Source organism: Budorcas taxicolor, chromosome 2 (assembly GCF_023091745.1).
Source record: "Budorcas taxicolor isolate Tak-1 chromosome 2, Takin1.1, whole genome shotgun sequence".
In the NCBI taxonomy this organism is placed as follows: domain Eukaryota; kingdom Metazoa; phylum Chordata; class Mammalia; order Artiodactyla; family Bovidae; genus Budorcas; species Budorcas taxicolor.
Window position 1 is genome coordinate 7,650,971 of NC_068911.1, and position 17,431 is coordinate 7,668,401.

The 17,431-nt window shown below is 46.6% G+C and overlaps 1 protein-coding gene across 1 annotated transcript in view; it reads left to right on the top strand.

The window, feature by feature from the left end:
- The window catches only part of COL26A1 (collagen type XXVI alpha 1 chain), a 164,323-nt gene that overhangs the window by 41,374 nt on the left and 105,518 nt on the right, over nt 1-17,431 (top strand). Inside the window, exon 2 of the mRNA XM_052635965.1 lies at nt 2,883-3,005. Coding sequence (XP_052491925.1) covers nt 2,883-3,005 — 123 coding nt within the window. The remainder of the gene's footprint in view (nt 1-2,882; nt 3,006-17,431) is intronic.

Consider the following 17,431-nt stretch of genomic DNA (forward strand, 5'->3'; position numbering starts at 1 on the left):
TATTTTATACATAGCAGCAATAGTGTGTGTCAATTCCAATCTCCCAATGCCTCCCCCACCCCGCCCCCCGCCCCCCACCCCCCGCTCTCCCCCCTGGTAGGTATCCATATATTTGCTCTCCGTGTCTGTGTCTCTTTTTCTGCTTTGCAAATAAGATCATCTATATACCATTTTTCTAGATTCCACATATACGTGTTAATATACATATTTGTTTTTCTCTTTCTAACTTACTTCATCTGTGTGACACCAATGCCTGACTCTTGAGACCAGCAAGGATAGGCATCCTGGCCCTGCCCGTCTGGCTCCTTCTACTGTGGTCCTCTGACAGTCGCCTCTGTGCCCCTCCCCTATCCCATTAGCCACATTTGCTGCTCCTACAGTGCACCCACCTTGAACCCAGTCTTCCCTGTGTGTTTTGGACTGTGCTTCCTCCTTCAGTTAAGTCCCTGGTGCTTTTAGCTCCTCAAATTCTTCAAAGTACTTGTCCCACTGCTTTTTGTTTTCCAGTGCTCCTAGGGACTCTTTTATTTGTATTATCTGCTTTATTGAATTCTGATTGACAAATTTAAAAGGTGTTTACTTAGATTGTACAACTTGATTTTTTTTTTTTTTGGTTTACAATATGACGATTTAATTGCATATACATTGTGAAATGATTACCATGGATTATTAACACATCTATCATTTCATATAGCTACCTTCTTTATGTGTAGAAGAACACAAGTAAGAACACTGAAGATCTACTCTCTTAGCAAATTTCAAGTGTACAGTATGGTATTATGAACCATAATCACCCTGTACAGATCTAAACTGTACATTAGATCCCCAGAACTTATTCATCTTATAACTGGAATTTTGTATCCTTTGACCAACATCTCCCCATCTCTCCCATCCCCCTCTCCCCTGAACAACCACTGTTCTCCTCTCTGGTTCTATGAGTTTGACATTTTCAGATTCTTCTTATAAATGAGATCATACAGATTTGTCTTTCTCTGTCTGACTTATACCCTTAGCATAATGTCCTCTAGATTCATCCATGTTGTCACAAATGGTAAGGTTTCCTTTCTGTTTTATGGTTGAATAATTGCATTCCATTGTGTATATACGATGCATTTTCTTTATCCATTTATCTGTCGATGGATGTTTGGTTGCTTCCTTCTTGGCTATTGTGAATAATGCTCCAATGAACGTGGAGGCGCAGATATTTCTTTGGGATACTGATTTTGTTTCCTTTGGATAGATAAGTCAAAAGTGAGACTCCTGGATCATATAATAATTCTATTTTTAATTTTTTTGAGGAACCTGCCATAATGGGTGCACCAATTTACCTTCCTACCAATACTGTACCGTGGTTCCCTTTTTTCTCCACCTTCAACAACCCTTGAACACCCCTCTCATGTCTTTTTGATAACAGCCATCCTAACAGGTGTGATGTGATATCTTATTTTGATTTGTATTTCCCTGATGAGGCTTCCCTGGTAGCTCAGCTGGTAAAGAATCGGCTGCAGGAGACCCTGGTTCAATTCCTGGGTTGGGAAGACACCCTGGCAAAGGGATAGGCCACCCACTCCAGTATTCTTTGACTTCCCTGGTGGCTTACCCGGTAAAGAATCTGCCTGCAATGCAGGAGACCTGGGTTGGGATGATCCCCTGGAGAAGGGAACTGCTACCGACTCCAGTATTCTTCCCTGGAGAATTCCAGTCCATGGGGTCGTTTCACAGAGTCGGACATAACTGAGCGACTTTCACACACTGATGTTGAATACCTTTTCATGTGTCTGTTGGCCATCTGTATGTATTCTTTAGGAAAATGTCTATTCAGATTCATTGGCCATTTTTTATTGGATTATTATTAAATTTTACTGTTGAGTTTTATGAGTTCCTTATATATTTTGATATCAGTCCTTATCAAATAAATAGTTTGCAAAAGTCCCAAAGCTCCCACAAAGACATTTTTGTCTGAGGACTACTGCCAAATTATTATTACTGGGGGGTATTGAGTAAGGGACCTCCTCTGCCACCATCTTGATGAGTTCATGGGGGACTTACTTTTAGATTTTCAATTTCTAGGATCTGGAGATGGGAGGGGGGAGGTGCCTGCCATCTTGATCCAATCACCATATTGTTTGCACATGTTTTGCACCCCCACCCCCCTGGGTCCCAGCTCAGGCCTCCTCAGCTCTTACACACTGCACCAGAGGGGCTTTTCTGAAATCAGAGCCATCTGAGTCATTGCCCACAGCTCAGAGTCTTTCAGTGGCTCCCACCAAAGTCAGGATGAGACCGACTTCTAGCCTGGCAGGTTCCAGGCCTCTTCCTGTCTCCTGGCTCCTCCCCTTCCTCCAGTCGGCTGGCCGCAGGCAGGTCTCTGAACCCACGACGGTTGGTCTCAGCTCCTTGCCTTTGCTCACTTTGCTGTCTCTTCTGCGGACTGTCTCCACTCTTTGCCCCTACACTTAGCGTTGGCTGACTCTGATCTTTCCCCTTTCTTAGGACCTGGGTTGGGGGCCCTGCTGGGTTCCCACAGTTTCACAGCCCCATGCTCATCCTGTGATTGTCCCTATGACCCCACGTTCCAGTGTGTTCTGATCATCTCCCCGACAGTCTTCCCTTCCAGAGGGGGATTTCCTGGCAAGGGTACAGCCCCATCCTGATTTCACACGGAGTTGTTGGAAGGCTGGAATGATGTGGGGGGCTTGATGACTACAGGGTGTGGCTACTCTCTCCCTTTGACCAAGGCAGAGGGTCTCAGTGTCCTCTTGGCCAGCAGCGGTGGCACTGCAGGCGTGTGGAGGGGCCCCTTCTGGCCTCGGCCGGCCTTGATCCACAGTCAGATGCCCCAGCAACGGGCGGGACTGATGTGACTGTCGCTCTCCCCACAGGCACTGGTGCCATCACACGGTGACACGGACGGTGTCCTGCCAGGTGCAGAACGGCTCGGAGACGGTGGTGCAGCGCGTGTACCAGAGCTGCCGGTGGCCCGGGCCCTGCGCCAACCTCGTGAGGTAACGGCCGCAGGGCTGGCCAGCTCTGCCTTTCCTTACACTTCCTCTGGGTGAACCCAGCTCTAGCAGAGCTCCTGGGGTAGGAGGGCTGACACCTGGAAACAGAGTCGGGCACGCATTTATGGAGCACCTTTTGTGTGTGGAGTATGGGGACAATGTGTGTGCAAAGATGAAAGGGACTTGCTTCCCAGCTGAAAGAGCCTAATAATCCAGTGGATATTTGATGAGCAAAAGGGCCAGGCGAGGCCATTCACACACGCACACATACACACACGCACACATACACACACAACCCCACAAGCCCCTCTTCTCAAGAGCTGCCCACCTCAAGCCCCACCCCTCACAGCCCCCGCCCACCACCAGCCCCCGCCCACCTCACAGCCCCGCCCCTCAAGTCCCGCCACACCACAGCCCCCGCCTCCTTTCAAGCCACACCTACCCAAGCCCCGCCTCTGCCCAGCCCCACTCCACCACGGCCCTGCCCCTTTCATGACCCCACCCCCACAAGCCCCGCCCCCCTCCGCAGCCTTGTTTCTGTCTCCAGTGTCCTCCACTCCCAGCTCTCACTAGCTCCTCGGCATTCACAGAGCGAGGTCTAAATGGGTGACTAGACGTCCAGGGACTCTGAGACCCAGCCTTGCCTGCCTCTTTGTCCTCTTCCCCTTCAGGTCTTGCTCCAGCTCCAGGAACTGGACTCCTTACCCCATCACCCCTACTCGTCTCCAGCTCTAGGTTTCTGCTTCAAAGACCCTTCCTCATCGACCACCCTCCTCAAACTCCAAATCCTTCTCCCTTCTGTGTTAAGAGAACACTTTGTGCCCTCCACTAAGAGGACATTTGCGTGGGGGGTCTGTTTTCAGCAAGGTTCTTCAGAGAAGCAGAACCAGTAGTGTGTGGTAGTAGATATATATATGGGAGATGGACAGATTTTTAAGGAATTGGCTCATGTGGTGGTGGGGGTTGGCACTTCCAAAAGCTACAGGGTAGGCTCCAGAGACCCAGGGAAGAATTGCTGTTGCAGCTGGGGTCAGAAGGCAATCTGCTGGCAGAATTTCCTCTCCTTCAGGGGAGGGCAGTCTTTTTCTGAAGGCCTTCACCTGATTGAATGAGGCCCACCATATTATGGAGGCGTACAGGGAGGCCTGGCATGCTGCGATTCATGGGGTCACAAAGAGTCGGACACGACTGAGCGACTGAACTGAACTGAACTGAATCTGCTTTACTCAAAGTTCACTCCCTCAGTCTCATCTAAAGAAATACTTTCATGGCAACATCCATTCATATTTGACCATAGAGCTAGGTACTGTGGCTCAGCCAAGTTGACACATAAAATTAACCATCATAGAGTCATCATGAGTTGGATATGTTTTCATCACCAAAGATGAAGAGTGAGCCCCTGAGTTGGGGCCTGTGCCCACACAGTGCTGCCCACTATAGGGCTCAGCATGGAGCTGACCCCAGAATCAGCCTGCAGCATGAATTGATGGAACCCACAGGAGAATGCTCCTAGGCCAAAATTATTATTGTGTTTTTATTATGAAGATAGTGATATATCCTTACTGCTAAAAAGAAGTTCAAACATTTGGTACTAACTGAGTAAAGTAAAAAATGAACATTCTCTCCTCTTCCAGTGTCACTTCCATAATCCCATTGTTAAAATGTCGTTCCAGATTTTTTCTCCACATACATATGTATTTTTTCCTTTTTTAATTTGTGTTTTATTGAAGTATAGTTGAATTGCAATGTGTTCATTACTGCTGTGCAGCAAAGTGACTCAGTTGTACATATACATATATTCTTTTTCATATTCTTTTGCATTTTGGTTTATCACAGGATATTGAATGTAGTTCCCTATGCTAAACAGTAGAACCTTGTTGTTTATCCTTTCTGTATATGCCAGTTTGCATCTGCTAATCCCAAACTCCCAAGGCTCCCCACCCTTGGCTGCTACCAATCTATTCTCTTTGTCCCTCATTGTAAACATATTTTCTTAAACAAATATTAAGTGATGTTATTTTGTTCTATGACTTGGTTTTCCCCCAGGAAAAATATTTTGCAATCTATTCCCATAGAGACACCTCATTTTTAACAGCTGTGTAGTATTCCACTGTAGAAGAGCATCATCAGTTATTTCCCATTCCCTCAATTGATGGGTATTTAAGTGGTTGCCTAATTTAGTCACTCCAGACCATGTTTCAATCACATTATCATATATATATATATGCTAACAATTTTACTTGTTTTTTCAAACTGTTTTAAAGTTTAATTTTATATTTACATAAGTGTTGCAAAAACTAGTAAACAGAGTTTCTGTGTAGCTTTTCCTTTCATCAGCTTCCCTGTCTTAGTCCATTTTGGGGGCTGTTGTATCAAACCACCATAGACTGGGGGGCTTAAATGACAAACATTTATTTCTCACAGTTCTGGAGGCTGAGAAGTCCAAGGTCAATGTGCTGCCAAATTCATTATCTGGAGAGAGCTCTCTTCCTTGTTCATAGACAGTCCTCTTCTCAATGTATCTTCCCTGGGGTCTTTAAAAGGGTGCTAATCCCATTCATGAGGGCTCCACCTTTATGACCTAATCACTTCCCGAAGGCCCCACCTTCAAATACCATCGCACTGGGGATTAGGTTTCAACATAAGAATTTAGAGGTGCGGGATGGGCGAAACACAGACATTGAATCTTTAGCATTTTTCCTAAGGTTAATATCTTCTGCAACCATAGTACAATTGTCCAGGCCAGGAAATTAACAATGATATAATACTGTAAACTAAGACATTATTTAAATGTTACCAACCATCCTACTCATGTCATTTTCCTGGTTTTATTTTCCCCATTTTACATTTAAGTTGTCTCCTTAGTCTCCTCCAGTCTGGGGCCATTTCTTGGTCTTACTTTGTCTTTCACGACCTCAGCACTTGTAAAAGTACTAGCCAGTTATTTGATGGAGATTATGCATTTTGGGGGAGCAGATTGTGAAAGGCATGTTGTACCTTTCTTGGGGCACATATGAAGAGGTACACAGAATCAATACTGCTGATGTTGACTTTGATCACTTGGTTAAGGTGGTGTCTCAGCCAGGTTTCTCCACTGTTGTGTAATTATTTCTCCCTTTGCCATTTATGAGTATATTGTGGGGAGACATTTGGAGTCTAGACAGATACGCTGTTCCTCCTCCTCCTTTCTCCCAGTAATTTTAGCATCCATTGATGATTCTTGCTTGCCATAATTATTATTATGGTGTTTGCCAAATAGCGACTTTTGATTTTCATCATTTTTTTTTAGTAGTAGATGTTCTTTAGTTGGGGTCTGCGTTGTATACAAGTGTTTTGATATACTCATTCTGCAGGAGGAGTGGTAAGTAAATGGATTCTGCTGCTGCTCCTTAGTCGGTCAGTCTTGTCCAACTCTTTGCGACCCCATGGACTGTATCCCACCAGGCTCCTCTATCCATGGGATTTCCCAGGCAAGAATCCTGGAGTGGGTAGCCATTTCTTTCTTCAGGGGAATCTTCCCGACTCAGGGATCGAACCTGCATCTGCTGCTTCGCAGGCAGATTCTTTACCACTGAGCCACCTGGCAAGCCCAAGTAAATGGATATATCCATTAAAAATTGAAGGCAAAAGGCTACTTTTAAATGTTGTGCTAGAGGGTGACCAATGGATTGATGATGAAGAAAAGATGCTAGCGCCCCTTTCCTTTTTTAAACGATTATTTATTTACTTGATTGCACTGGGTCTTAGCTGTGGCCTGTGGGATCTAGTTCCCTGACCAGGGATCAAACCCGCACCCCCTGCATTGGGAGCGCAGAGTCTTACCCATTGGACCACCAGGGAAGTTACCCCTAACTCCCTTTTGTTTTCAGCAGAAGGGACAGAGACCCCATTTTCCCTCCCTCCCTCATGTCCCAGGACCCAAATTCCAAGGCTCTTCTGCTTTTCTCATCATCAGAGGTCATCAGAGGACCAGGTCACCATCATCTGATCCTGGGAGCATCTTCTGAGAAGAAGGGTCTTTGGAGTCGGGTCTATAAGTGACCCTGACAGTGTGGGTCTTGCTCAGTGTGAGGAATGACCGCTCCAACAGGGAAGCTGCTGGTTGGGGCTGGGATTCAGGCCATGAGGAGTGAGGCTATCTCTGTCTCACAGTTCCAATCCCACCAGTCTCGATTTGTGCAAGTAGGGAGCCAAGCTTGGAAACGGCTCTCTACAAGACGCAGGATTTGACTTCAGTAAACTCATATCTATGTCTTCGGAGTTGAGGCATAAACGTGAGCAGTTGTATTTTTGTTTTTCCAAATTGGGGTTTAACTGCAGTCCTGTGTGTTGGGTACACTCCACAGTCAGTTCCCAAGGAGGAAACAAGGGCTTCCAAAGTGGCACTGGTGGTGAAGAATCCACCTGCCGGTGCAGGAGACCCAAGAGACAGAGGTTCAATCCCTGGGTCGGGAAGATCCCACGGAGTAGGACATGGCAACCCACTCCAGTATTTCTTGCCTGGAAAATTCCACAGACAGAGGAGCCTGGGGCCTCAAAGAATCAGACATGGCTGAGCATGAGTGGGCTATACATCAGGAAATCTGGACAAACACAAAGCACTGAAGGTGGAAAAAACAGCTCCTGCACGCAGGCACACACACACTCTCCACTGTGTTGGATTTGGGTTTAGAGAATGAACTGTCAGGATTCCCTTTACTAGAAAACCTTGGAAGGAAGGGAGCAGTGGGCCGGCTTTCTTAATGTCAAAATTACAGCTCGAGGTTTTTATATTTTCTAAATACAGTAAGGCACTTTTAAGAAAAGCCAAATGAGCTAAGTACTGAATCACTGACCTCAACTGAAAAAATGTCAAATGTTCATTGATTTTCACAAGGGCCCTTTGCTTTATGACTGAAGAAATAACGAGAACAATGGTTCAGGAGCATCGGGGCCTTGTCTTTGGAATGGGTGTTTACAGGCCTTTCAGGGAGGTCTCTCCCTCCCCTTGGCATCAGGAGTCAAGAACAGAATGTTCAATCATGCGTCTGTCATGAGCCTGCCCTCTGCCTTCAAAACTTCAGCCAGCAGGAGCTTTGTGAAGTAAAACTCAATCCCCATTCTTTCAAGGAATACTGCATTTCTGATGTAACTGTCCTCGCTACTTCTGTTACTGTTGTTTGTTAAGGAGGGAGGGGTTAACCCCCTTTTCTTCCTTGCCAGTAACTCATGTCTGAGTTAGAACTGGGGTGCATGCCCTCTGTGACCTCAGGCTGCTGGCCGGGCAGGTGGGGTGGCAGGTCTCTGCCTGATGACCTGGGGAACCAAGTGCAACCTGCATTCAGGTCCCAGTTCTGCAGTTTTCGCATCTAAGAGGCATTGTCCTGGCTGCAGCACCACGCTTGTCTTCCCGTATCCCTCCGGTCCCCTTCTAGCTCCTTCTGGCTGATCATGGCATGGCCCTCCTCCAAATCTTCCAGGAGCTTCCATCTCACTTAAAAGCCCATCCCTCTCTCTGTGGCTGACCATTCTCTTCCTGACCCCATGAAGGGTCTCCCTCCCTGGGCTCTGGGCACATGGACCAGGCTGTCCTAGAGGCTCAGATTCTCCCCGGGGCATCACCTTTGCCATCCTTTCACCTGGACTGTTTTCACGCTGCAGCAGCTGGAAATGCTGGGTTGCCTTACGGGATTCCATCCTCTGTTCCATGGTCTCTCTTCTCTCTCTCTCCCTGTAACTCTCCAGCCCTTTATCCCTCTTAATCTCATTCTTAGCACTTGCTGCTGTGAGCCACAGCATTCATTCCGTGGTCGGCCTGGTCATCGTCTGCCCGGCCTACCAGCCTGGGGGCCACAGGAGAGGAGGCTGTCTCAGGCTCTCTAGGCTCCCAGTGCCTGCTGTTCAGGGGCTCAGGAAACATCACTGAATCAATGATGTGATGTCGGGAGGATGAAATGAGATCAGAGTTGTCAGGACACGTAGAATTCATGCACAGCGAGCTCGTGATGGTGAGCTGTGAACACATCATGATGGAGCAAAGTTCTTGTCTGATAAACCGGTCTACAAACTTGCGATGAGGCGATGGAGGCTCAGAGAGGCAAAGGGACTTGCCCACAGTCACAGGGAGTCACAGGGGCTGGGATGGATTTGACTCCAGCCCATCAAACAGGCCCCATTGGGATGCTCCTGAGGTTTCAAGGCCCAGCTCCCCTTTCCCCCCAAATGAACATTTGTGGACCTCCTCCTTTGTACACACCCCAAAGCTCCCAGGAGAATGCAGGTGACAACGCAGACCAGTCCTTGACTTGGGGCGATGACAGTGGGGTGGGAAGAGGGGGCGTTAGTCAAAGCACCGTAACGAGTAACAAGTGCAGTCACATCTATCACTGATGCTGTGTGGACACGCATGGGGGCCCAGACCTGAGGGGAGGGCTTTCCTGAGCTGGGGCTTTCTGTGAGGGGCATTTACCGAGGTAAGAAAAAGCTCCAGGGATGTCCCTGGTGGCCCAGTGGTTACGACTCTGAGCTTCCAATTTGGGGGGTGTGTGTGTGTTCAATCCCTGGTTGGGGAGGTAAGATCCCACATGCTGCATAGTGTGGCTGAAAAATTAGAAAAAAGAAAAAGCTCCAGATTGTATCGTTCTGTCTCAGTGTGCTTATTATTTCTTAGTCTAATTTTTTAAAGCATACTTTTTAAATAGCTTACAAATTTTATTTATTTATTTATTTTGGCTGCTCTGACTCTTCATTGCGGTGTGGGCTTTCTCTGGTTGCAGTGAGTGGAGGCTGTGATGCAAGGGCCTTCCATTATGGTGGCCTCTCTCGTTGTGGAGCTCTGGCTTCAGGAGCAGGGGTATGTGGACTTAGTTGCTCCTCGGCATGTGGGATCTTCCCGGACCAGGGATCGAACCGGTGTCCCTTGCATTGGCAGGTGGATTCTTAATCACTGGACCACCAGGGAAGTCCTGAAAAGCATCATTTTATAGTTTTCTTAAGAGTCTGCATGCTTCAAAAATTTGTTCGCTGGGCTGGTTACCCTCAGCAGAGCCTCAGGGCAGGAGGAGCTTGGGAGGTTCCTGGGGGCCCTTTGGGGCAGGCTCTGTGTCTTATGCGTGTGTTCTCCCGTGTCTCACGACATCTTGGGTCGAACCCAGGAGACAGCGTTTGCCAAAAGAGTCTTTGATAACGGGAGCCTATTAACCTCACAGCAATCTGGAAGAGGTGCTTCCACATGGGGCTGACAATATGCTGAAGATCTTGGCCTCCTTTGACTTCCTTTTTGCCAGGCACCTCATCCTGATGGCGGGGCGGGGGTGGGGAATCAGGAAGTCTCCTGGGATGAGGTGATGTCAGAGCTAAGGGAGGGACTCACAGCAAAGAAGCAGTAACAGCTAGTGGTCATGATGGGAAGATCTCAAGGGCTCCAGACCCCTGCATGGGGCTGGGTGATGACAGAAGGGACCTCTGCGCTGTCACACAGCTGAGGAGTTGGGCTTTAGCTGGTCCTTCCATAGATTTTGCAGCATCTAGTCCAGGAGCCTTCAGTTAAATAGATTTATCTCCCCTATCCTTCCCACCAAGACAACTGGCTGAGGCATTTCTTTCTCTTCGATGGGAGCGCTTTGGGCAGTGAGGACCCAAAGCAGGAGGCAGGAGGCAGAAAGGAGGGTGAGCTGAGTGAGGAGCCCTCCACCCATCACTTTGTGCTTGGGGAGTGTCTTGCTGGCTCAGAGCTCTGGTTTTTTTCAGAACAGCAGTCTCGCCATGTTCTCTAGCACCTGTGGAATCATAAGAGAGGGACAGGCGTGAAGGAGGGGCCTGCCTGCACCCCTCCGCCACCCTGCAGAGCAGAGTGCCTAGGGAAGATGGCCTTTCCACTCAGGTCAAGGAGACCCTTTAGTAAGGCCACTCTGGTCCTCCAGCCATGCCCATCCTCACGGAGTAGAGTCCTTGAGGCCAGGAGGATGTGTCATCTGGAGCCCATGCCCCTTCTCCCAGACCATTCTCTGGGCACCTGGCTAAATAGCCTTGACTCGCTTCCAGGCATCCACTGGCCTCTCCCTTGGATCTGGGGGACCGTGCCTATGGTGGGTGCACTGCAAGCCTTTAGGGTGGTGCTGAAGGATGGCTCTTTGTGGGAATGAGAAGCGTGGTTGGAGCACGAATGGAACTGGTACACGTGGGCTGGGCCCACACAGGGAGGAAGAGAAGGGAAGGGGGTTGGGTCTGTCTTGTTTCTTCTGTAAAAACGATGCGTCGTCTGAAGTCACTGGGGGGATTTGGCGTTGGGGTGACGGCACGTCCAGGCCAGTGTCTTGCTGGTGGTACGCCCTCGGTACGTTGGCTCCGACTCTCAGAGAAGAGCTGTAAATACCCAGTGACTCATGAGCTGATGCGAAGCTGTTTTGCTGCCGAGCGCTTGGGGCACCTGCACTAGCTCCTGCCGCCCACCCGGCTCCGTGTGAAGTCTGGGCTGGGGCCACGGCAGGGAGGAGGGGTCTCTGCACGTCTGCAGAGTGAGATTTGGGGATCAGCAGGGCCATAATCCTTGGTGGGGCCTCTCTTTGCTGAGCACTATGAAGTCATCACATTATTTCGTTACACCCTGATGACATTTTTATGACAAAACTGCGCAGGTGGGGGAAGGGAGGGTGTGGTTGTGAAGACATGAGTGTAACCGAATCTGGGCACAGTGAGGCCGATTTGGAATGCACTGGGGGACTGGCGTGTGTCCCCAGTCCCTCCCTGTGCCCCCACCCTCTCCCCCAGGAGCCCCACGTAGGCCTCTTTCTCTGTGTTTGTTCATGAACTCAAGGGTCTCAGCAAATGTTTATAAAGCAACCTACTTTGTGCCATGGGGGCAGAAGTGGAATATGATGGTGAATAAGACTAAATCTTCTCTCTGATGGAGTTTGAAAAAGTGAAAGCGAAAGTCACTCAGTCATATCTGACTCTTTGTGACCCCACGGACTGTAGCTGCCAGGCTCCTCTGTCCATGGAAGTCTCCCAGCAAGAATATTCGAGTGGGTTGCCATGCCCTTCTCCAGGGGATCTTCCCAACCCAGGGATCAAACCTGGGTCTCTTGCATTGAGGGCAGATTCTTTACTGTCTGAGCCACCGGGGAAGTCCCCCAGTGGAGTTTATGTTCACCTAAATATGAAAACACGAAAAGAAAATATGCCCTCCTAATGAGTTCAGGAAATTTTAAAAGGGTAACGTGACTGAGTAAGACTAAGGAACTTTAGAGAACATGAGAGAGATTCTTTGAAGAGATGACTTGGATGCTGAGTCATGAATGGGGAGAAAGAGCCTCTGTGTGAAGATGGGGTGGAGACAGTTGGTGCAAAGGCCCTAAGGCAGCAAGGTCCTGGATAAAGGACCTTGAGAGAGAAAGGTCCGTGTCCAGAAGCAGAGCAGGTGAGGGCAGTACAGAGGCAGAGACTGACCTCAGCAAGGGTCAGTTTGGAATTGATTGTAAGAGAGTGCTGGGAAGCCATTGAAGGTTTTATTTTGAAAATATGTGTTTATTTGGCTGGGTCTGGTCTTAGTTGTGACATGCAGGATCTTTGCCGTGTCGCGCAGGCTCTTTGCTTGCAGCCTGGACTCTATACTTGTGATGCTTGGGCTCACGTGTCGCAGTGCACGGGCTTAGATGCTCCACGGCACATGGGATTTTAGTTCCCTGACCTGGGATCGAACCTGCATCCTATGCATTGGAAGATGGATTCTTAACTACTGAACTACCAGGGAAGTCCCCATTGAAAGGTTTAGGTACTGATGATAAATGCCTTGCTTTAGGATTTCTTTTAAAATTAAACTTTATTTCAAGGCCATTGTAAATTCACATTGTGTTAAGATACACATAAAGTTTGCCATCTTAACCATTTTAAGTGTACAATCAGAAGTGTTTGTACACAGTCTCTATACTATTGTGTCAAGATCCCACATGCTGTGCTCAGTACACACACACACACAAAGGACTTCGTCCTTTTTATAGCTCAGTAGTATTCTGTAGTATGGATGTGCCACAGTTAGTTTAACCATTTGTCTGTTAATTTAAAAACAACTGGGTCATTTCCAGTTTGGGGCTGTAATGAATAAAGCTGCTATAAACATTTGTGTACACTCAAGTTTTTGTGTGAACATCGGTTTTTATTTCTCTGGGTAAAGGCCCAGGAGTGCAATTGTTGGGTCATATGGTACTTGCATGTTTAGGTTTTAAAGAAACTGCCAGACCGTTTCCAGAGAGACTGTACCATTTTACATTCCGACCAGCAATGCCTGAGTGATCCAGTTTCGTGTATCCTGGCCAGCATTTGGTGTTGTCACTATATTTTATCTTAGGCATTCTGTGTAGTCTGTTTCACTGTGGTTTTAATTTGAGTTTCCCTAGGGGCTAATAATGTTGAACATCTTTTCATGTGCTTACTTGCCATCTGTATATCTTTTTTCATTAACTGTCTCTTCATGTCGCTTGCCCATTTTCTAGTTGGATTTTTTCCTTTACTGTAGAGGTTTGAGGTGTCTTTATACATTCTAGATGCCAACCCAGTGTCAGGTCTATGGTTTGCAAATATTTTCTCCCTCTCTGTGACTTGCCTTTTCATCTTCTTATGAGTCTTTTGCAGAGCAAAAGTTTTTAATTTCAACGAAGTTCAGTGGATCAGTCTTTCATTTTATGGATTGTGCTTTTGGTGTCAAGTCTAAGAAGATTTTCCCCTATGTTTTTTTTTCTAAAAATTTTTATAGTTTTTTTATTTGGCACACAAGTCTGTGGTCCAGGTTAGGTTGATTTTTGCACGAGGTATGTAATTTAGGGCAAGGTTCATTTTATTGGTCAATGTAATGCCCCAGCTATTTTGGTACCATTTGTTGAAAACATCCTTCCTTCATCGAATTGCTTTTGCATGTTTGTCAAAAATCATTTGGGCACAGTCGTGTCCGGCTCTTTCTAAGTTCTCCATTCTATTCTGTTGATATGTGTGTCTGTAGTTCTGCCAATACGACACAGTCTCGATTTCTGTAGCTGTGTAAGACTTGGAATCAGGTCAACTGGTTTTTCCCACTTTCTTCTTCTCTCTTTTTACATTTTTTTTGTGGGGGCTGTACCATGGGCCTTGTGGAATCTTAGTTCCCCAACCAGGGACGGAACCTGCGCCCCTTGCATTGGAAGCTTGTAGTCTTAACCACTGGATGCCAGGGAAGTCCCCATTCTTCTCTTTTGGAACTGTTTTAGCTACTGTAGTTCCTATGTCTTTTCATATAAACTTTAGACTAATTTTGTCTCTATCGACCAAAAATCTTGATGAAATTTTAATAGAAATTGCATTAAGCCTGTATATCCACATGAGGAAAATTGATATCTTTACTTTGTTGACTGTTCCAACCCAGAAATATGGGTTTCACTTATTTAGATAATTTTTTGGTTTCTTTCATCTTTCTTCATTGATTTCTTGGATTTCTTATAGTTTTTGGCATATAAATTCTCTTCTTTATTTTTTTTTTGGAATGATTGTAAATAGGGTTTTTTTTAAATACAATGGGTAAAATTGAGTTTTAAATTTTGATATCCATGTGTTCATGACTGGTACATAGAAACACAATTGATCTTCCAGGATCCTATGACCTTGCTGAACCCATGCATCAGTTCTGGGAGTTCGGGTATAGATTCCTTGAGATTTTCTACAAAGACAATCATACCATCTGTAAATAGAAACTTCCTGTCTATTCCTTTCTAACCTGTATGTCTGTTTTTTTCTTTTTCTTGACCTTTCACTGGCTAGAACTTCCAGAACTCATAAACAAGAGTGGAGAGAATGCTTTGTTCCCAATTACAGAGGAAAAGCATTTCACCTTCAACTGTAATATCAACTGTAAAATTTTTGTATTATCCATGTTCATCAGATTGAGGGAGTTCTATTACTGTTTTTCTCAGAGTTTTTAATCATGGGCACTGAGTTTGGTCAAAAAAAATTTTTTTTCCATTGATTGACATGCTCATGGGATGTCTTTAGCTCGTGAATATGGTGATTACATTGAATGGTTTTGGAATGTTGAACCAACGTCGCATCCCTGGAATAAACTCCTGTTGGCCGTGATGTGTAACTTTTAAAAATGTAATACAAATTCCGTTTGCTAATATTTTGCTAAGGGTCTTTGTGTCTGTCTTCACGATGGATATTGGTCTGCAGGTTTCTGGTTTTGTACTGTCTTTGTCTGACATTGGTATCAAGGTCTCATATGATAGGTTGGGAAGTGCTCCCTCCTCTTATTTTCTGGAAGAGATTATGTACAATTGCTATTAATTCTTCTGAAACATTTGGAAAAAGTCTCCAGTGAACATCTGGGCCTGGAGATTTCTTTATGGGGAGTTTTTCAGCTACAAATTCAATTTCCTTAATAGTTATGGGGCTATTCAAATGATCTATTTCATATTGAGTCAGTTGGAGTAATTTGTGTTTTTTGATGAATTGGTCCCTTTTTTCTAAGTTGTTAAATTGATGTGTGTCGTGCGCTTCCCTACGTCATTCCTGATATTGATAATTTGTGTCTGCTTTCCTTTTTTCTTCGTCAGTCTTGCTAGAGGCTTGCCATTTTTGTGATCTTTACAGAAAACCAGCTTTTTGGTTTCACTGACTTTTCTCTGTTGTTTCCCTCTTCAATTTGATTCCTGCTCTTCTGTATGCTGTGTCTTTCCTTGTGCTTGCTGTCCAGGTGCTCAGTCTCGTCCAGCTCTTGGCGACCCCATGAGCTGCAGCACGCCAGGCTTCCCTGTCCTGTCTCCCAGAGTTTGTTCAAACTCATATCCACTGAGCCAGTGATGCTATCCAACCATCTCATCCTCTGTCGTCCCCTTCTCCTTTTGTCTTCAATCTTTCCCAGCGTCAGGGTCTTTTTCAATGAGTTGGCTCTTCGCTTCAGGTGACCAAAGTATTGGAGCTTCAGCTTCAGCATCAGCCTTTCCAATGAATATTCAGGGTTGATCTCCTTTAGGACTGACTGGTTTGGTCCCCTCGCTGTCCAAGGGACTCTCAAGAGTCTTCTCTGGCACCATAATTTGAAAGCATCAGTTCTTCATTGATGCATTCAGCCTTCTTTAGGGTCCAACTCTCACATCCATACGTGACTATGGGGAAAACCACCATAGCTTTAACTACATGGACCTTTGTTGGCACAGTGATGTTTCTGCTTTTTCATAGGCTGTCTAGGTTTGTCATAGCTTTCCTTCTGAGAAGCAAGCATCTTTTAATTTCACGTCCGAGTGACTTTGGGCCCCAAGAAAATACAATCGGTCACTATTTCCTTTCCTTGTGCTTGCTTTGGGTTTATAGTTTCTCTACTTTTTGGAGGTCCCTGAGATGGGCTAATTTAGGTTTTGAAAAGATCACTGGCTGCTGAGGGAAAAGTGGACACGGGCTCAAGATGAAAGTGGGTGAGAGAAGCTGAGATGACCAGAGTGTCTGATCACTTATGGGTGGAAGCAACTAGGGATAACCCTAAATTTTTGGTGTGAGAGGCTTGCTGGTTGGGCATGCCATTCATTGAACTGGGGACACTGACCAGGGATCATCCCCAGGAGGTAGAAACCAACAGCTCTACTTGGGCCAAGTGAAGTCTGAGATGCCTGTGGGGGATCCATAGGGAGCTGGGTATCAGGTAGGTGGTTGAGTAAGGAAGTTTGGAGTTCCAGGAAGACTCTGGGGCCATAATGAATTTCATGGATTCTCATATGCCCTTGGTAGGAAGAAGTGCATTATACTGTGGCCCCTAAGAACGTTTCAAATTAAGCCATAGCACACCATCAACTGTTACATGAATTTCAGTATCAGAGATGTTAAAATGTAACAGTATGTGCAAGCCCCCTTGTGGCTCAGTGGTAAAGAATCTGCCTGCCAGTGGAGGAGCTGCAGGACACGTGGGTGTGGGTTCAACTTCTGGGTCAGGAAGATCCCTTGGAGGAGGGTATGGCAACCCACTCTAGTTTTCTTGCCTGGAGAGTCCCATGGACAGAGGAGCCTGGGGGGCTACGGTCCATGGGGTTGCAAAGAGTTGGTTGGACACGACTGAAGCGACTTCGCACGCATGTGCAATGGTATGTTTGTGTAAACGTGATATGATTGAGAATCACAAGCATTCGGATGGTATTTAAAGCTATGGGGCTGGAGGTGAACTTGGGGATGAGTAGATCGAGAAGGGGTGCTGATCCCAGAACAGTCTGGGAGGTAGGGCTAAGGAGGTGAGAAGCAGCAGCCAGGTCGGAAGGGGCATCAGAAAGCCCGGTGTCCTGGGAAGAGAGTTTTGGGAGGGAGAGTAGGAGTCTCTCAGGGCTTCTGGGTGGCCAGTGGGAGGAGGGCCAAGGAGTGACCATTGGGTTTGGCAACATGGAGTCACTGGGGACCCTGGCAAGGGCAGTTCTGGGGAGTGGTGAGGATGGATGCTGAGATGGCAT